This window comes from Salvelinus sp. IW2-2015, linkage group LG20 (genome assembly GCF_002910315.2).
Source record: "Salvelinus sp. IW2-2015 linkage group LG20, ASM291031v2, whole genome shotgun sequence".
NCBI classification, from domain to species: Eukaryota; Metazoa; Chordata; class Actinopteri; order Salmoniformes; family Salmonidae; genus Salvelinus; species Salvelinus sp. IW2-2015.
Genome location: NC_036860.1, coordinates 12,441,598 through 12,462,153, shown reverse-complemented (window position 1 = coordinate 12,462,153; position 20,556 = coordinate 12,441,598). Strand labels below are relative to the sequence as shown.

At 42.9% G+C, this 20,556-nt stretch overlaps 2 protein-coding genes across 6 annotated transcripts in view; both read right to left on the bottom strand.

Annotated features, from left to right (window-relative positions):
• Positions 1 to 603: 603 nt before the first annotated feature.
• LOC111981781 (uncharacterized) lies at positions 604 to 6,574 on the bottom strand. 5 transcript variants are annotated; one of them, XR_011481697.1, is made up of 6 exons: positions 5,473 to 6,571; positions 5,087 to 5,158; positions 4,549 to 4,841; positions 2,924 to 3,957; positions 2,359 to 2,439; positions 604 to 2,176 (listed from the first exon to the last, which is right to left on the bottom strand). XR_011481697.1 is itself a non-coding variant. In XM_024013216.3 (4 exons), the coding sequence occupies exons 1-4, from the start codon at positions 5,681 to 5,683 to the stop codon at positions 3,235 to 3,237; spliced, it is 1,257 nt and encodes a 418-aa protein (XP_023868984.1). In that variant the 5' UTR covers positions 5,684 to 6,574; the 3' UTR covers positions 604 to 3,234. The 5 variants fall into 5 exon arrangements, 2 of the variants coding, with proteins under 2 accessions (XP_023868984.1, XP_023868983.1); XR_002879626.3 differs by having other exon boundaries at positions 2,359 to 3,957; XR_002879627.3 differs by having other exon boundaries at positions 604 to 2,439.
• Positions 6,575 to 12,230: 5,656 nt separating this feature from the next.
• LOC139029529 (uncharacterized) overlaps positions 12,231 to 20,556 on the bottom strand; it is a 19,538-nt gene continuing 11,212 nt past the window's right edge. The window contains exons 5-11 of the mRNA XM_070449712.1: positions 20,303 to 20,477; positions 19,771 to 20,061; positions 19,498 to 19,617; positions 17,677 to 17,810; positions 13,772 to 13,819; positions 12,589 to 12,716; positions 12,231 to 12,344 (exon numbers count right to left, since the gene is read on the bottom strand). Coding sequence (XP_070305813.1) covers positions 12,236 to 12,344; positions 12,589 to 12,716; positions 13,772 to 13,819; positions 17,677 to 17,810; positions 19,498 to 19,617; positions 19,771 to 20,061; positions 20,303 to 20,477 — 1,005 coding nt within the window. The 3' untranslated portion in view covers positions 12,231 to 12,235. The remainder of the gene's footprint in view (positions 12,345 to 12,588; positions 12,717 to 13,771; positions 13,820 to 17,676; positions 17,811 to 19,497; positions 19,618 to 19,770; positions 20,062 to 20,302; positions 20,478 to 20,556) is intronic.

The following is a 20,556-nucleotide window of genomic DNA, read 5'->3' as shown; positions in this document are numbered from 1 at the left end:
TCCTCCCCAATTAGGGTGCCACCAATCTCCTGTGGTTTGGAGTTACTTTTCTCTAATATCTCTGGCTTGGCGCTTGTCCCACAATGTTTTCCGGTCGTCACATTTACCACAACCATAAAGTCATAAACCCTGCCTATTTCTAAAATAAAGATTCTTAAACCTAACCCCTTTATTTAACTAGGCAAGTCAGTTAAGAACAAATTATTATTTACAATGACAGCCTACCCCGGCCAAACCTTCCACTAACCTGGACGACGCTGGGCCAATTCTGTGCCGCCCTACAGGACTCCCGATCACAGCTGGTTGTGATACAGCCCGGGATCGAACCAGGGTCTGTAGTGACACCTCTAGCACTGCGATGCAGTGCCTTAGGCCTMTGTGCCRCTTGGGAGCCTAACAACACTTAACTTTGTGCCTAACCCTAACCTTAATTCAAGACCAAAAAGCACATTTTTATTTTCATACATTTTTAGGATAGACAATTTTGACCTTGTGGCTGTGCCATCTAGTGGAAATCATGTTGTTTTCATAGTCTTGTTCATTCTACAGGCTACCTACTACACCTGTCTGTATTCTGAATTCTAAACKTCAAAAATGTGCTCCTTTCTGGAAAAGGGTATGTAGTTTTATTGTGTTTTGTGGTTGCAAATATTAAAGTTCACTACAAAATGTACTTTCTGCAGCACTATTCAACAAATTCTAAACTTTTAACATTTGTAACAGTAAATCATATTGGGAAATAAATGCATTTGAGACTACTAATCACAGTAATTAATCACAACAAAATTAGAAGACAAATATATCAAGCATTGAGAGGCCTCTTTCCCCATCCAAAGGTATTCAAAAGTCTCTCTTCTTGTCCATGATATGTATTGATGCTTATAGCTAAAAATAATCTCTCTACCACCTCAGCAAAAACTTGACAAACAGCCTCCCCACCCCTCCAGGACAGAAAGGCTATAGAAGCACCCAGTAACACACTGACCAGGGCTGAGTACATCTGCAGAGAGAACCCCAGGCACATAGATCCAACCACAGCTACAGTCAAGCCCACTAACCTTCCTATTAGATGTCTGGGTGAGAGTTGCCCCAATTTATCCCACATCAAGAAAACTGACACACCACCACCAAGCCACCTTTGCCCTGCACACCACCCCAACCCCAGCACGACTAGGGCCACCAAGTTGTGGAGGTCCCTCCCGGTCCCAAGGATGGATACTACCAAGGCTCCTGTGGCCATGCACCCGGGAACCAAACACAGCACCATCCTAGCAGCCCCCACAGCCACTGACACGGTAATGAACCGTGCCATCCTGATCTCGCCGCTCTTTGCCACATTCTTCACTGCCCTGACCGTCATGATGCTCATCAAACCAGCGATGACCACCCCACTCACTGCAGCCACCCTGGCCCCCACCCCAGCCCCGCTCACCCCGTTACCCACAACCTCCCACCACACCCCAGGGTCTAGGAACTCCTCCGCCCGGCCCATCCCATCTGCAGCACCCAGCCCCAGCCCGATCAGAAGCCCCAAGAAGGGGGCGCGGAGCACCGATGCAACCAGGCCATTAGACCCAGACAGGACCTCTGCTATCCAAACCACTGAGATGGCTGCTAGTCCTCTCAGAAGCCCGATGGCACCCCCTCTGGCTGTGGCTCTCAACACCAGCTCCATATAGAGGTGGTAGTCCAGCAGTCTTGCTGGTGGCAGTGACCCTGCTTCCCCTGGACTCTCCTCCTCTATGTCTTCCAGTCCCAGTACTGACCATGCTCCAAGAGAGAGAAAGAGTGCTCCCAGACTCACCACTACGGTCCTTACAAATGCCCACTGACGTCCCATGATGCTCCAGCATCTAACCCCTCCTAAGTCCTTCTCGTCTTTTCTTCTCCCCTGGGTGGAGAACGATCTGTCTCTCTCTGTTCCCTCTCCCATCGTTTTGTTTTTGATGATTTTTTTTATTTTATTTTATTGAATCACCTAAACTGTACAGTCAATCACCCTCCCATTGTTTCTGTCTCCATTGGATGAGTTGAGGTGAAAGGTGAAACCAGAATTTGGTTATCTGATATCCCCACCCCCTCAGAGTGGATCAGTTCCTTCAGTCTGTCTCATGTTGACCACTGAAGGTGCCTCTTCTAAGGAGATCCCTCTCCATCACCGAGGTACTGGTTCCATCTATAGATTAGAGAACCACGATGGAAATAAGTCGAGACTTTTGTGTCATCCTCAATGATTCGATTTACGCACCTTGACTATACAGTATGTGTTTTTTTTTACAAGCTGGCAACACTATGAAAACACCCATTTATAAAACATTGCTATCATTTAAGATACTCTTTGTCAAACAATTCACTTACTGTAGCGACAGGTGCTGTTCTCTAAGCCTGTCTCAGAGTGTCTGCATCTGCCTCGGTCTGAATCGGCCTCATGCATGCTGCCTGACAATCAAACAGTTGAGAAGGCCGTGTGTGTTTCGGGAGTTACTGGTTGGACCAGATGCCAGACTAGTGAGAACAAGTCTCGCCTACTATTTCACAATCCTTATCCATCTGTGTAGGCCTAAATTGTGGTTTCCACTCACCATACCGGTTTCTCCAACCATAAATGCTGCAACCAAATGCTGCTATTGTATATCACTTTGATTATCATGATCAATCATTAATTAATAAACCATTTAAATCAATCAAAATTGTTATTCCATTGTAAATTCTAAAACACAATCAATTAACATTATCTGAGTCTWCGCCCAAAATGGCACCCTATTCCTTACATTAGGCAAATTCGAATATGAACCTCGAACCCAGTTCCACTGCTAATTTTAATTCTTCCCCTCTAATCAGGGACCAATTTAGACCTGGGACACAAGGTGGGTTTTTACTGGGTTTTAGCTCAGATAGTGCACAATATAGGGAAAAAGAGTACCCCTTCGGTCGCATGCTGAGTCAGCCTCCCCGTCTCTCTCGGCCAGGCTCTGCAGTAGGGCGATTACAGTGTCACTTCAGCTAGTCTCTGCAGCAGCGTTTCCACTAGATTATATAGCCATAAACTCAAAATTCATGAAAACAAACATGAGCTTTTTGTACTTATTTTAAGATTAGGCATAAGGTTAGCAGTGTGGTTAATGTTAGGTTTAAAAAWAAAAAATKTAAAAGATGAATAGTAAAAATAGGCGGGGTTTAGCCATAATTATGGCTGTGGCTATAGAAGCTAGTGACAACCCGGGGTGATGACGGTCACTTCCTGTCTCTCTCAGCCAGTCTCTGCAGCAGGGCAATGACTGTGTCCTGTTTGGAGGAGAGCAGCTCCAGAGCCGTGGCCATCCTACCCAGGGACTCTGCCATGCGCGCCTCCCTCCTCTCGCGCCTCCTCCCCCGGGCCTCTGTCCTGCTGCGATGCCCCTGCTCCTCCTTGGCCTGCCCCTCCTGCCTCCTTAGGAACTCCTGCAGCAAGGAGGTGCCTTCTTCTGCTCGCTTCTGCTGCTGGGCCAGAAGGGAGGCAATGGAGGAGCCCTTGGAGGAGAAGCAACGGCGCTTCTTTCTGCGGAGGTGTACGTGGCTGAGGTTGGAGGGGATGTGACGGGAGGCAGGGGGCTGTGCGACCGGAGCAGGGGAGGGGTTCGGCTGTAGAGATTCTGTGTTATTGGCTATCTTGGGGGAGGGCGTGTCCAAGGGGGTGGGAAGAGGGAGGGAGGAGCGGACGGGGGTAGGGGGAGGGAGGGATCTGACAAAGGTGTAGAGAGGGAGGGTGGAGGAAACTGGTGTGTGGAGTGGGAGGGAGGAGGGGACAAGGGTGAGTGTCCGAGTGCATGCAGTGATGAGGTTGCCATGGGGAAGGAGGGGCTTCTGGTCTGTTTTGGCGGTTTCCGTGGCGACGTTCACCTTAGGGATGCTGGTTACTAGGGTAGGGCTGCTAGTGGTCTCGGCGCCGATGGTGTCACCAAGCATGGCATCCATCATCTTATGAGCGAGTGAGAGACAGACAGAAAGAGACAGAAKGTTGAGATAAGAGGGTCTTGTTAGCACTCTTGGGCAGCTTAAAACTATCTTGTTTCTTACTTTCATAATACACCCCCAATGTCACTAGAATTGATGAGCATTCACTACAAGACCACTAGAACATTTTCAACAAAATGAATAGACGGTTACCTGAAAACGTCACGAAAATTATGCGTGAACTACGCATGAGTAGAAGGCTATGCGTTGCTGTGATCCTGAACAGCCAGATAGCTAGCAACAATGACAAGAAACTGCCATGTRGGGCATCGTAGGTGGCTTGTATCTTGTTTGTGATGTAATGTTTTAAGGTGTTTTGACTTATACCACGTCTATGATAATATGGCTCAAATTCGCTAGATAGCTAACAACTGTCACAATGTATTTGAGAGACAAAAAGTSCTTATTGTGTTTTCAATAAATATTTGGAGATTAAATATAGTTTCAATAATCCTATGATTCTAAGCCAACCCTGTCTGTTTTGCCCAGAAGATGCACACCCATCGGTTTTCTTGCTAAACAACAYACGTCTATTATAATAAAACAAACAAGTACCTCAAAGTACTCCCAGGAGGTTCTGGCCTGGCCGGTCTCCCTGCCTCTGTATTTGACCCTCTTGTAGGTGACGATCAAGTTGTTCCACTTGCGGCGGATCTTCTCAACGGGAAGACAATGACCCTGCTCCTCCAACTCCTTCTGCACGCTCTGGAAGAGCTGAGAACGCTCCCGCGTCCCATACAGGCTCCAGCGGCGCCCCACTGCTTCGATCAAGTACACGATGGCCTGGTAGGAGAACTCTGGGGAAACCTGGGGAGGAGGCCGAGGAGTCGGGAGGGTCATGACTGCGGCTGAGGAGGAGAGGAAGGAGATTGGAGAAGAGGGATGTTTAATAAGTATACAAGTACTGTAAGTCGCTCGATCAGCTAGCCAGCATGCATGTGAGATTTGGTTCCGAGTGCTGCAGATAAATGGTACATCTACAGTTGGTGCTTAGACCAAGAAATATAGGAAGGAGTTGTATTTATTTGATGTTCCCTCTTTATTTTACTCCCCTCTATCTCCCTCACTCTTTAACGGGAAAAATAGGACTCACCTGGGGCTATCTTTAAGATGGTTTTGCCATCTGCAGAAGTAGAGGAAAAGAAACGGYCAGCACTCACAGGATCTAGTGGACAGAAAGAGAGGCAGGTGTCACATGCGAAACCGTCAAATACAGTTTAGTATTTTGCGATAGTTCATAATGTCAATAATATTCTGATCATTCATTATAGATTATACAAATATTTCTAAAGTGTGCAGAGCCTTTTTCCTGTTTCTCCAGTTTGACTTTTACGTCAAATACATTCACTATTCAGTTCTGGGTGTACGGTAGATTCGGCCTATTATCTAATAGTGTTTTTAAAGTAAAAGTGAAGTTCCTGTGAGACAAGACTGAAAAATATGCTATCTCTGTCTGATTATACAGTACCAGAAACGTACACAGTACGATGGGTTTGCTGGTCGTTTTAGTTGCTAGCCGCCCATGCTGTGTTGAATATCCTGCATGGTCTTCTATTGGACCGCCTTCTCCCGGAGAAATATCATGACGAGCTGCAGACTCCGAGGCTCTTTTGCCCGAAAGCAGCGAAGATGATTCGTCTTCGTCAAAGGACTCGGAGTCTTCACTTTTCACAGTGATATTCAACGACATTACCGCGTCTACCAAGCGCACTGTCTTGGTTATGGAATTGCTCGATCACGTCTAAATAGGCTGCCTATGTGGCTGTTTCTCTCAATGCTTATGAGAAGGAAAAAGTTTTAGTCTTTCATTTAGATAAATAAATTCGCCTACAAACCCCAACATCAGCCACTATTTCAGTATTTGCATTCTCGGACCTGTGACTTTACAACAAGCTGAAGAGAAATGGCTGCGTACTTTACCAAGCATGTCTGCGCAACGCTGCTTCGCAGCTCTGGGCAGGGATTCTCTGCTGGCAAATGTGGTGACGTGTACTAGCGTGCGCAGGCCCTGCACGAGTGCAGAGACGCAACGCAGACGCTGCCCAAACTGCCCTGAAGAGGGCGCTGCTGCTCTGTTTGACATTCTCCTCAASAGAACCACATTCTGGTAGGCTACACACAGTCAAACTGTGTACAATGTTTTAGAAAATGTTGGTTTATTTTCGACAGCAAATCTTTTAAAAAAAACGCACGTACAAAGCAGATAAAAAAACTATGAAGGTGACATCACAGATAGAACAATGAGACAGATATTTCACTGGATGTTTAAATGTGAAGCATCCGCTTGACGTTTCCACTCGCTACCAAATATGGTACTGAGAGGAAGACCACTGGCGGACAGTGGGAGAAGATGGAACGAGATGGATTTTGGCCGACATTCTGCAAATGTTCTCATCGATTAAACATTTGATCTCAATAAAGTTTTCTGTTCCCAAAACTAGAATATGTTATGAACAGAGTGGACTAAAGTTAGTATACTTTACCGGTTGCAAACGTTTTTTTTTTTTTTAAATGACGTTGTTTAGGAGTGCAAAGGCGAATCGAGTTATTGCACACGCGCACCCCACGTAGTAGGCGTTCCCTAACGGAAATATGCAGATGACGAAAGAACGCGCCAATAGGATTTCGCTAGCTCGTGCTTGGCTCTGCCTGTCTGCCCGCCCCCTGAAGTTGGATGCTGAATGTACTCTTGAACGCTCTCTCAAATAGATCCTTCAATCTTTCGCCCATTCCACGGAACTCTGCATTATCCCTCAGAAAAAAAGACAGACACATTTGTATAGAAAACATAGTAAACAAGCTAGAAATGCAATAAATGACACATTTGGCCTAAATCATATTTGTTATGGATTTAACAAGGGCACATTGTTAAAGTGTTATTCATTCATTAGCACACGTTGACTACTATAATCAAAATGTTAGCCCTGAGTCTTCACATTGGATTCTGCAGTAGTGCAGTCTCACCCTGTTAAATGTGGCACAGTTGGTGAAGATAAGCAACACATCAGRCACAAAGTTTTGCACTTTTTGGTAGAGACTCTGCTGCAGCTTCTCCACAACCCTGTCCAGCCATATAGGGGTCTTTATCACACTGGAGTAGTTTCTCACCCGGCAATGAAACATACAGACAAAGATATATGTGAACTTTGACACTTTGCTGTTATTCTGGCTGCACTTTTTAATGTGACTAAGTTAGCCATAGTTGGCATGCTAGCAAGCAAGGCATAAGAACGTTGCCAGCCAGTATGGCAATGGAACATTTAGAACGAACGGGTCACGTCTATAGATACAGAACAAAAAGACTGAACGACTGGGTCGCGTCTCTGGCAACCGAACCGATAGGACGAACGACCAGCCGGCTTGGGTAGCAACCCTAGATGTGTGTCGGGACTATATCTTGTGGAAGGATTAAATAGAATGAATAATTGAATCAAAATAACATTTATGAAAATATGTAAATAATAATTTGAATATGTTGGTAACCCATTGTATAAAATGGTTAATGCCCTTGAAGCCGGTGGTTGGAGGATATATTGGCAAGGTTTGTCGACCCTCGACTTCGTCTTTGGCCCAGCAACACCCGTGCAAATACAGTGCATTCTCGAAGTATTCAGACCCCTTGACTTTTTCCACATTTCGTTACGTTACAGCCTTATTCTAAAATTGATTAAATTGTTTGTTTTGTTCACCCTTACCAAGCTACACACAATACCCCGTATTGACAAAGCAAAAACAGGTTTTTCATTTTTTTTGCAAATGTATAAATCAAAAACCAGAAATGTAACATTTACATAAGTATTCAGACCCTTTACTCAGTACCATGTTGAAGCACCTTTGGCAGCGATTACATACCTTGAGTCTTGGCTTGGCACACCTGTATTTGAGGATTTTCTTGCATTCTTCTTTGAAGATCCTCTCAAGCTCTGTCAGGTTGGATGGGGAGCGTCGCTGCACAGCAATTTTCAGGTCTCTCCAGAGATGTTCGATCGGGTTCAAGTTCGGGCTATGGCTGGGTCACTCAAGGACATTCAGAGACCTGTCCCGAAGCTACTCCTGCGTTGTCTTGGCTGTGTGGTTAAGGTCATGTCCTGTTGGAAGGTGAACCTTCGCCCCAGTCTTAGGTCCTGAGCGCTCTGGAGCAGGTTTTCATCAAGGATCTCTCTCCCAGTCCCTGCCGCTCAAAAACATCCTCACAGCCTGATGCTGCCAAGGTAAGAAACAATCTAGCTGGTTGGTTTTTATCAAAATCTTGTCAGTGGTGTCATTTCAGCAAAAATCGAGGGCATGGAATGGCAAAATGACTTCCGTAGCTAGCCTAGGTTTTCAATGGCCTTGCTTTAGAGTGCAAGGGACTGTCGATGGTGCTGATGGAATCTCTGCTGTGCTCTGTGCCAACCTGTCACTTTTGGTCAAAAGCACTCAATGGTGTTGGCATTTAAACTTTATGTTTATTGTGGTATAGCGTGATATAAGCACATTTCAATATAATTCCAATGCAAAAACCCAAATGACTCCCCTGGGTATAGCTACAGTGCCTTCAGAAAGTATTCACACCCCTTGACATTTTCCACGTTATAGGCTGAATTTAAAATTGATTAAATTGAGATTGTGTGTTACTGGTCTACACACAATAGCCCATAATGTCAAAGTGGAATTGTGTTTTTAGAAATGTTCACAAATTAATAAAAAATGAAAAGATGAAATGTCTTGATTCAACAAGTATTCAATCCCTTTGTTATGGCAAGCCAAAATAAGTTCAGGTGTACAAATTGACTTAACAAGTCACATAATAGTGTTTAACATGATTTTCAAATGACTACCTCATCTCTGTACCCCACACAATTATCTGTAAATTCCCTCAGTCAAGCAGTGGATTTCAAACACAGATTCAACCACAAAAACCAGGGAGGTTTTCCAATGGCTCGCAAACAAGGGCACCTATTGGTAGATAAACATGAGGGAGTTAATTACACCGTGGATGGTGTATCAATACATCTAGTCACTACAAAGATACAGGCGTCCTTTCTAACTCAGTTGCTGGATAGTAAGGAACCCACTCAGTGATTTCACCATGAGGGCAATGGTGACTTTAAAAAAGTTACAGAGTTTAATGGCTGTGATAGGAGAAAACTGAGGATGGATCAACAACATTGTAGTAACTCCACAATACTAACCTAACTGATAGAGGGAAAAGAAGGAAGCCTCCTCCTTCTATGTCCTCCTTGTGTTTTCTTTTCCTCTGGATGGAGAACGATCTGTCTCTCCATATCCTCTCCCATTGTTTATTCTTCATTAACAATTGCTTTTTATTGAATCGTCTAAACTGTAGTCAATGCGCACGTTCAAGAGGATTATCTTTGTCAAATCGGTGACCATTGTTGGTCACCACCTTTCAAAGTGCGTTGCATTACGGGGTTAAAAATAACCAGACTTGCACCTACATGTTGACTGCATGAACTTTACAAAACTCATGTGATCTAAGGTCATGAAGCTTTGACTGCAAGTTTCTGCAGTTGCTTTTTACCAACTTCATCCTGCAGCCGACGCCTGCATGGTGGGAGGATTTATTTTCAACCAATCATTAAGTTGTTTTTGTTTGACCATGCAAACGAGACCAAAGACATGAATGTGATATTTGAGGCTCTCTCCTATGATTCTAAGCCAACTGTTTGCTTTGCCTGGAAGATCCGCAAACATCTTATTTTGCGATAACTCATAATTTCAATACAATTCTGATCTTTCATTATAGATTGTAATAGCATTTTCCTTTTTCTCCTGTTTTTGCCTCCAGCACCTTCGCTAGCTAATCAGCTCTGGGTGTGCGGTAGATTCTGCTATTATCTACTAGTATTTCTAAAGTTAAAGTTCCTGTGAAACAAGACWGAAATATGAAATATACATCTCTATCTCATTATACAGTACCAACAACAACTTACAAAGTACTTTGGGTTTGGTAGTTGTTTTAGTTGCCATCCGCCCATGCTGTATTTTATACCCTGCATGGTCATCCTTTGGACCGCATTCTCCCGGAAAATATCATGAAGCTGCAGACTCTTTACTCGAAAGCAGCGAAGATGATTCGTCTTCTTTGTCAAAGGACTCTGAGGTCGCATTCCAAACACTTAAAAGACACACCCTCTCCCCTCAGCCCTACGTGGACACTTCTGATGAGGTATCATGACATCTGACGAGTTGACACTTGCAGGGCGAGGGAAGAATGAATTCATTTTAAATGGACTGCTCTTGCCTGGAAATGTGTCTTTCAATTAGATATAAAGAAATGTGCCTACAAACCAACATAAGCGACTATTGCAGTATTTGCATTCTCAGACCTGTGGCTTTACAACAAGCTGAAGCCAAATGGCTGCGTATTTCACCAAGCAGGTCTGCGCAACGCTTCTGGGCATGGATTCGCTGCTGACAATTGTGGTGACGTTATCAGCGTGGGGCAGAGACGCAAAGCAGACGCTGCCCAAACTGCCCTGAAGAGGGCGCTTCTGCTCTGTCTGATGATATTCTCCTCAACAGAACCACAATCTGGAAGGCTAATACACAGTCAAACAAGTAGACCTACAGTATGTTCTACAATGTTTCAGAAATTCCTGAGTTTATTTTCAACAGAATCCCTGAACATAAATCTAGTGAGGCCTAACCAGAAGTAAGAACCTGGAAGGTAAGAAATTCTAAGGCTCTTGCATGAGAGGTGAAATGCAATTTTATCACCATTCTATTTAAATTATTATCACACACCCATTTTGACTGGTAGAATGAATTACATAAATTCATAAAATGACTAGATGGATAACAATGTACACGCAAGTCTGTATGAAGACTGTATAGAAAGACCAGGGCATGGTGAATGTTCCCTGTTGTCTCATAGCTCACAGATCACTGCACCTGTACATAGCTCATCTGTAAATAGCCCATCTAATCTACCTCATCCCCAAACTGTATTTTTTTTTTTTATCTTGCTCCTTTGCACCCCAGTATCTCTACTTGCACATTCATCTTCTGCACATTCTACCATTCCAGTGTTTAACTGCTATATTGTAATTACTTCGCCACCATGGCCTATTTATTGCCTTACCTCTCTTATCCTACCTCATTTGCACCTGCTGTATATAGATTGTTCTACTGTATTATTGATTGTATGTTTGTTTATTCCATGTGTAACTCTGTGTTGTTGTATGTGTCGAACTGCTTTGCTTTATCTTGGCCAGGTCGCAGTTGCAAATGAGAACTTGTTCTCAACTAGCCTACCTGGTTAAATAAAGGTGAAATAAAATGAATAAAATAAAAAATAGTGAGATAACAGTACAGACTTGATGAAGGCTCTACTGGCTGTTGGATGCAGTTGGATGCTGAAGTTGGATGCTGAATGTACTCTTGAACTCTCTCTCAAATAGATCCTTCAATCTTTCGCCCATCCCACGCAACTCTGCATTATCCTTCATTAAAAAAAGACACACACATTTGTATAGAAAACATAATAAACTAGTAATGCATAAAACACAACTCATTTAGCCTAATTCATATTTGTTATGGATTAAACAAAGACACATTGTTAAAGTGTTATTCATGCATTAGCACAAGTAAAGTTGACTAGCATAATTCCAACATTTTCTTGGAGTCTTCACATTGGATACTGCAGTAGTGCAGTCTCACCCTGTTAAATGTGGCACAGTTGGTGAAGATAAGCAACACATCAGACACAAAGTGTTGCACTGACTGGTAGAGATTCTGCTGCAGCTTCTCCACAACCCTGTCCAGCCATATAGGGCTCTATTATCACACTGGTGTAGTTTCTCACCTGGCAATGAAACACACAGATGGAGATATATGTGAACTTTGACACACACACACACACACACACACACACACACCACACACACACACACACACACACACACCACACACACACACAGCACACACACCCACACACACCACACCACACACACACACACACACACACACACACACACAGAGAGAACTAAGCAAACTTACATTGATGCAAGGATCTTTCACAAAGATGTGGCCCTCTCCCCATGGTAAAGACACAGCAGGATACTGGCATTCCTGTCAGAGTAAACACACCATTATGTGACTGATCAAAGATAGTTTACATTTAAGTTGAATAATTATTTATGTCAAGTATATAGTGATGCTTATAATGGACAGACAGACAGTTGATTGATTGAAGGCAATTGGCCCAAATTAATTCAGGCTCCTCACCAGTAGGTGGTCAGAGATTCGGCAGGTCAAGGCTTCCTGGTAGGTCATTTGTGTGGGTGATACCACGAATGACTGGCCGCTCAGTACACAGAATAGTACACTTCCACGGACGATCATCCCTGTGATTACACACACACACACACACACACACACACACACACACACACACACACACACACACACACACACACACACACACACAACACACACACACACACACACACACACACACACACACACACCACATTTCAATAGTGCACAAATAATCTGACAGCTAAATTTACCTACACAGAACAAACAGACCTCTCTTGTATCAATCTCTTTCTCTCAATCTGTCTCTCATCAACCCTCAACTCTTCTCACCCCAGGATAGCGTCGTCCACATTAGGAAGATGACATCTCTGATGGAAGGAGCGAGGACACTCATCACAGCATATCAAGCTGCCCTGGCTTCTACAGATGAAGCAGTCGTCATCGTTATCTTGATCATGCTGCCAAGACAGAGAAGAGAGGAAGGTGAGAAGGAAATGGTTAACAATCAAGCATCAACTGCCTGTTTGTGTGTTAACGAATATCATACAGATTGGTTTCTCACACTCTCGGGTGTAAAACAAGGAGACTCCTGATCAAATACTCTGTTTGCTATGTTTTATTAATGATTTGGTGAAATAAATTAAAACAGTTAAATATTGGAGTAAGATACAATGCATTCTGAAAGTATTCAGACCCCTTGACTTTTTACCAGATTTTGTTACGTTACAGCCTTATTTTAAAACTGTCTGGTTTCCTCCAGACGTGACGCTTGGTATTCAGGCGAAAGAGTTCAATATTGGTTTCATCAGAMCAGAGAATCTTGTTTCTCATGGTCTGCGTTCTTTAAGTGCCTTTTGGCAAACTCCAATCGGGCTGTCATGTGCCTTTTACAGAGGAGTGGCTTCCATCTGATTGGTGGAGTACTTCAGAGATGGTTGTCCTTTTCGAAGGTTCTCCCATCCTCCACAGAGGAACTCTGGAGCTCTGTCAGAGTGACCATCGGGTTCTTGGTCACCTCCCTGACCAAGGCCCTTCTCCCCCGATTGCTCAGTTTGGCTAGGCGGCCAGCTCTAGGAAGAGTCTTGGTGATTCCAAACTTCTTCCATTTTTAGAATGATGGAGGCCACTGTGTTTTTGGGAACCTTCTATGCTGCCCATAGAGCTCCTGCAATTAATTCGACCTCATGGCTTGCACTGTCAACTGTGGGACCGTATATAGACAGGTGTGTGCCTTTCCAAATCATGCCCAATCAATTGAATTTTCCACAGGTGGACTCCAATCAAGTTGTAGAAACATCTCAAGGATGATCAATGGAAACAGGATGCACATTAACTCAATATTGAGTCTCATAGGAAAGGGTCTGAATACTTACGTAAATAAGGTATTACTGTTTATATTTGTAATAAATTAGCAAATAACTAAGCATTTGAGGGAATTTGTACAGCTAAATGGTCAAATGAAGTTAATCTGTTAATCCAGAGGATGTGGTATATTGAAAGTTTGGTCTCCTACCTGTGCACTCTTTCTTCTTTTMAAGTCTGGTGAAGTTAAATGACCTTCCTGAGGTTGGTGGGATGGTGATGGGAGGGGTTAGAGAAAAGGGGACAGACATTGCTTTTGAGTGTTGAGTGACTGAATGGAACATCCTGTGAAATAACTGTACAGTTTGTTTCTTTACAGAAAAACAAAAAGGGTATAATGTGTAGCTATAGTTCGTTGCTCTGTCTGGCCCAATTGTCTGGTATATGTAATGATAAACCGATATGCTGTGGTAAGAGTAGGGGAGACCGGGGTTGGTTGCCTCACGGGTTGGTTGTCACAGTACTAATAACTAGCAACCTAAATGGAGCTGTGTAATATTTTAAAAGTAAAAATGTGTGAATTCTTCGAAAGAACTCATCCACCTGGTCAATTCATGTCAGCATGACAAAATATTGAGGTGAATTTAATTGATCTTTTTTATAGGTAAAAGTATTTTTTTAAAGTGGTATTTTCATAAATGTTTGATTTATGGGAGTATCCATAAACACGTACGTTTGTTGAAAAGAAGAAAGGGAGAGATATATTTGAAACCTATTTATGAGTCCCTAGGTGGTATCTTAAAAAGATTCTCCGGTATTTTGCATACTTGTTATCCAGTAGTTCTGAAAAGTGGTCACCGAAAATTGCGACCTACATCACATATGTGCAGATATGTGCACCATGTCATTGCTCTCTTGCTCTGCTGTATGTGCACCTTGATAGCTGTCAATGGCAAGAGGCTGAAGCTGATAGGGTAGAACTCTAATTGCTAAGGGGGTGGCCCACATGGGGGTAAATGTAGGGAAAATGGCGCCGCACAGCTCAAAGTAAACAATCACTTTTAAACTAGGGATTTCATGGCTAATTAAATAAGACAGTCATTCTGCTCATAGATTATGCATGTATGAACTACACATTGACACATCCAGCCCAAAGCGGGAGGTTTAAAAAAATACTTACTAGTTGCCAAAGTTCCGGAGCATGTCTTCAATTGTCATTAAGGGGATAGCTGGGGATGGTTGTCACATGGAATGTGGGGTTGGTTGTCACTATCAACATTGCCACTGCCAGTGCACAATAAATCCCAAGATCTTTTGTGCTTGTGTTATAAAGAGATCCCTTTGTTGCCTCTCTCTCAAACACATATTTTTCCTGTCACACACCATTTACTCAAAATGTCATATGTTATTCTTAAGGCATAAAATGCTGAATTTTGTTGGAATATTGTTTGATCAAAAGAAAGGCTATTTCTAAGAATGTGCTTGCTATATTGCTTCACTTCTTGTTACAAAAGGAATAACTACTAGCAAACATTGTGACATCCAACGCCGCGATTGGGCTAGTTGTAAGAAGTGGGCAGAATGTGTTTGATGGTTTATAAAATCTAATCAAATTATATTTTATTTACACGCTTCATAAACAACAGGTGTAAACTAACAGTGAAATGCTTACTTACAGGTCCTTTTCCAACAATGCAGAGTTAAAGATAACGAGGTAATTGAGGTAACTATGTACTGTAAATGGGGGTAAAGTGACTAGGCAACAGGATATATAATAAACAGTAGCAGCAGCATATGGTGTGTGTGTGTGTGTGTGTGTGTGTGTGTGTGTGTTTGTGTTTGTGTTAGGGATTTACATGGGTAACCGGGATCCCTGACTGACCCAGCAACACTCTTCATATTTCCCCGAGAAAATTAAGTGACATTTTTCCCCAATGTCAGCACTAATGCAATTCCACAAAATAGACAACAGGAGCAGCATCAGATTAGCAAAAAATTAAATATTACATTATCCTAACAGGTTGTCGCATGGAAGCCTTCAGCCTAGCGTATTTACTTCACACAAAGTCGGTATTAATTCAAAGCACACGCATAATTGATATTGCCGGACTGCACATGCGTCCCGAATGCAGTTAATAAAACCTACAGGAAACCCCTACAGTATAGCCTATAAAACAGGGCTCCCCAACTGGCGGCCTGCGGTCTGAATTTGGCCCGCTGGTGGTTTTATTTGGCCCACCAAGTTTTCTGAGCACCAGATGTTGAATTTTTATTGTTGGACATAAAAAACTGTAAAAACACCAGGAAATCAGCTCCAAGTGATTTTACATTTGGGAAATCTGTTCCTAAGTATTTCCACGCATAATAGCGACACACGTGGCCACTCCTCCCACTTTTCTGTGTTATATTTGATGAATACAGTGGGGAGAACAAGTATTTGATACACTGCCGATTTTGCAGGTTTTCCTACGTACAAAGCATGTAGAGGTCTGTCATTTTTATCATAGGTACACTTCCAACTGTGAGAGACGATCTAAAACAAAAATCCAAAAATCACATTGTATGATTTTTAAGTAATTAATTTTGCATTTGTATTGCATGACATAAGTATTTGATCACCTACCACCAGTAACGAATTCCGGCTCTCACAGACCGTGTTATTTTCTTTAAGAAGCCTCCTGTTCTCACACTCATACCTGTATTGAACTGCACCTGTTTGAACTCGTTACCTGTATAAAAGACTCCTGTCCCACACAACTCAATCAAACACGACTCCAACCTCTCACAAATGGCCAAGACCAGGAGGCTGTGTAAGGACATCAGGGATAAATTGTAGACCTGTACAAGTGGGATGGAGCTACACGACAATAAGCCAAGCAGCTTGCGTGAGAAGGCAACAACTGTTGGCACAATTATTAGAAAATGGAAGAAGTTCAAGATGACGGTCAATCACCCTCGGTCTGGGGCTCCATGCAAGATTATCACCTCGTGGGGGCATCAATGATCATGAGGAAGTGTAGGGATCAGCCCAGAACTACACGCAAGACCTGGTCAATACCTGAAGAGAGCGGGACCACAGTCTCAAAGAAAAACCATTAGTAACACACTACGCCGTCATGGATTAAAATCCTGCAGCGCACGCAAGCGTCCCCCTGCTCAAGCCAGCGCATGTCCAGGCCCGTCTGAAGTTTGCCAATGACATCCTGGATGATCCAGAGGAGGAATGGGAGAAGGTCATGTGGTCTGATGAGACAAAATAGAGCCTTTTTGCTCTAAACTCCACTCGCCGTGTTGGAGGAATAGAAGGATGAGTACAACCCCAAGAACACCATCCCAACCGTGAAGCATGGAGGTGGAAACATCATTCTTGGGGATGCTTTTCTGCAAAGGGGACAGGACGACGCTGCACCGTATTGAGGGAGGATGGATGGGGCCATGTATCGCGAGATCTTGACCAACAACCTCCTTCCCTCAGTAAGAGCATTGAAGATGGGGTGGCTGGGTCTTCCAGCATGACAACACCCGAAACGACACAGCCAGGGCAACTAAGGAGTGGCTCCGTAAGAAGCATCTCAAGGTCCTGGAGTGGCCTTAGCCAGTCTCCAGACCTGAACCCAATAGAAAATTCTTTGGAGGGAGCCGAAAGTCCGTATTGCCAGCGACAGCCCCGAAACCTGAAGGAATCTGGAGAAGTTCTGTATGGAGGAGATGGGCCAAAATCCCTGCCTGCGTGTGCAAACCTGTCAAGAACTACAGGAAACGTATGATCTCTGTAATTGCAAACTAAGGTTTCTGGTACCAAATATTCAGTTCTGCTTTTCTGATGTATCAAATACTTATGGCATGCAATAAAATGCAAATTAATTACTTAAAAATCATACAATGTGATTTTTCTGGATTTTGTTTTTAATTCCTTCTCTCCACAGTTGAAGTGTACCTATGATAAAATGACAGACCTCTACATGCTTGTAAGTAGGAAAACCTGCAAAATTGTCAGTGTATCACAATACTTGTTCTCCCCACTGTATGTTATAAATTTAAATGGCAATGTATCCATGTCTGGTTGAATTGTGTTTTTAAATGGTCAAATAAATTAAATTAAAATATTTGCTGTACCTGGATCAGTTCTCCCAGAGTGGTGCCGCTACAGCGGATACTGTACTTCCACTTCTTACTGCTCTTCTTCCCCCCAAACTCCTCAAAGCCACTTGGGGTGAACCAGCGATCCTGCACCACAATGCACCTCTCCCCTGAGACAGACCATTGAGGAAGTCAGACATMATACACCACTACAAATTAAAACCATGCAAAGTCAAATTGACCGTAGTACACGTGCCTGACTGTGTCTCCTGCACATCACACTACTGTGTTAACCCACTAAAGACTATACATTAGATCTGGGCCCGTATCCACAAAGGGTCTCAGAGTATAACATTTATAGTAAGTGCTGATGGGTTAACATAAAAGCTATGCATGATAACTTTAGTCATAAAAGTCACACCTTGTCAACAGATATTTTATACACCTCATAAACTGTCCTAACCAGTTAAAAGGGTTATCAGCAGGTGTCTTGGTAATAGAAAAATGCAGTAAGTCAGTGGTTCCTGCCCCACATGCAATTGCTCTGGAGTTGTTAAAATAATGTTTTGATATTTCTATATGATCAATCCATAAATAATCTAGACCTACTGTACATGTAACAGTATGTCTTGAGCTTTTGACAATGACGTCACATGAGACCTATTTCACAACTATATGCCTAAAAACTTATAACCACTAGGCTAATAAATAAACACGTTTTTCTTTTAGATTATTTAATGACCTACATCATGTTATTTCAAGTTATCAATTTGGAGCGCAATATTACTTTGTTAAAAAAAATATGTCTAAATTGGGCATGCCTATAAATTGAGTAATTGAAGGCATCTAGGATTTATGCTGAAATGATAGACCTTTCAAACGTATGCAATGTTGTATGCAACATTATCAGCAAGTGACTTGATGTCTCCTGTGGCAAAGCAATTCAGAGTTGTTAAATGTGAGTGACAAGTGTTGATATAAAGGTAATCTTGTAAAAAAAAATCCACCTTTAGAAACCATCATAATAAAATAAAAAAGGTTATGCATGCCAACATATTACAGTAGGAAAAGTGATCGTGCCAGGCGAAAATTATATCAAACTTTTTACCATTGCAACATTTCTGATGTAGGCTACAGTCAGATTCGCCTTGGTTGCCTGAAGCGTGTTACCTACAGTATGGAGTTCACAACTGGCAATGCTTCATCGCGATTGGTTATTCCCCATCATTTGCAACAATGTCAATGAGAGTCAGCACTATCTTTCCTTTGCGGTACCTCAAACTGTCGTGATTACCCGCTGAGATAAACTTTTATGAGTTGATTTTAATCCTGACTCAGAATTTGTCTGGGAAGTATCTTACGACATGCTAAAACCTACTGTGAGTTGTCTTTTTGTTGTCTTAAAACTTGTTTTAACAGGATCCCTAGGACCTTTTCTGAGATGCTTTGTGGATATAGGCTCTGGTCTCTGGGTTGGAGAAATGTAACCACTCTCAAATTCATAAAATGGACTATGGATGCGAAGACTGACCATCCATGCTATTAACATTCTAGTTTTAACCATGTTTTGAGGGTATAGAGTGTGTGTTTACATTTACTTTGTTTACAAACATTGGAGTAAAAAAAGCTTATATTTTGCTCTGATGGGGTAAGTCAGTTAAACTAAGCTCACGAGATATTTMTAAGTTATATTCTTCAAGAATCAATGGATACATATCATAAATGTCCAAAAACCAATGTAGCAACTGCAGATTGCCTCTTTAAGGTCTCAGGCACGTTTATTTGGGCCGAACCACAGCCACCGTTACACAGAAACACAGCGAATCACATCACATTAAGTACATTGTTACGACCTACCTTTGGCCAGCTTGTCCCTCTTGAGAATGCCTTCTTTGTCCCCACAGGTGACTGGGAGCTGGGTCTTGTAGATGGGCCAGGTCCAGATGTCATCTTTCTCTCCTTTCCCGAAAGGAAAATCTGCATGGGGACACATTCCAGACAAACATTAAGATGTGACTTGAAATTAAAAATAAAAATATTTTACCCCCCAAAAAGGTTACAGAGGGACTTTAGACTTTCTGACTCAAGTCCTCCTCTTTCCCAGAAGGCAGAATGAATCCTGGGACTCACAGTTGGTCGGCCTCTGGACGTTCCTCTTCTGACTGGGGTTGGACTGGGTGGATGTGCTGGGCTGCTCCTCCTCAGCACTCTCACTTCTCTCTTTCTGTTTACTATTTTTCCTTGTTTTCTCCTCCTCCTCTTCTTTCTCCTCCTCCTCCTCTTCTCCTTCCTCTGAAGCATTCTTCTTATCCTCCTCCTCCTCTTCCTCCTCCTCCTCTTCTCCTTCTGCTGAAGCCTTCTTTTTATCCTCCTCTTCCTTCTCCACCTTCTTTGGCAGTTTCTCATAGAATGTGAACGACCCTGCATGGGATTGGAGGCAAAATTTAGCAAACCATGCAACCTAAATCATTTACAACTAATTAAAACAATTATAATATCAATTTGACAGGGCATTGAACCTCAACTTTAAAGAATCCACCATTGTGACTACATTTATACTCTACTAGGAGTTAGAATTATATATAGATATTAACCTATCCATACAAATGCCATAATAATGCCATAATAATACAATAATAAGAGTGAAGACTCCAGAACTGACCGTCCAGCAGGCGGTTTCGTAGCAGGCGTAACGTGGGGTACTGCAGCAAGAGGTGGTCCCTGAACACACAGTTCCAGAACACCTTGATGCTGTCGGGCCTCTCTGCCTCCACCCAGTCCAGCACCTGGTACACACCCTTCTCCCTCACCTCCTTACTCCTACACTGAATCAGCTTCTGCAGGAGGGGTCAAATACAAAACTATGGTCCAATTTGTGGGGGTTGTCAAATTAAGGCTGGAGTGGAGTGATAGACT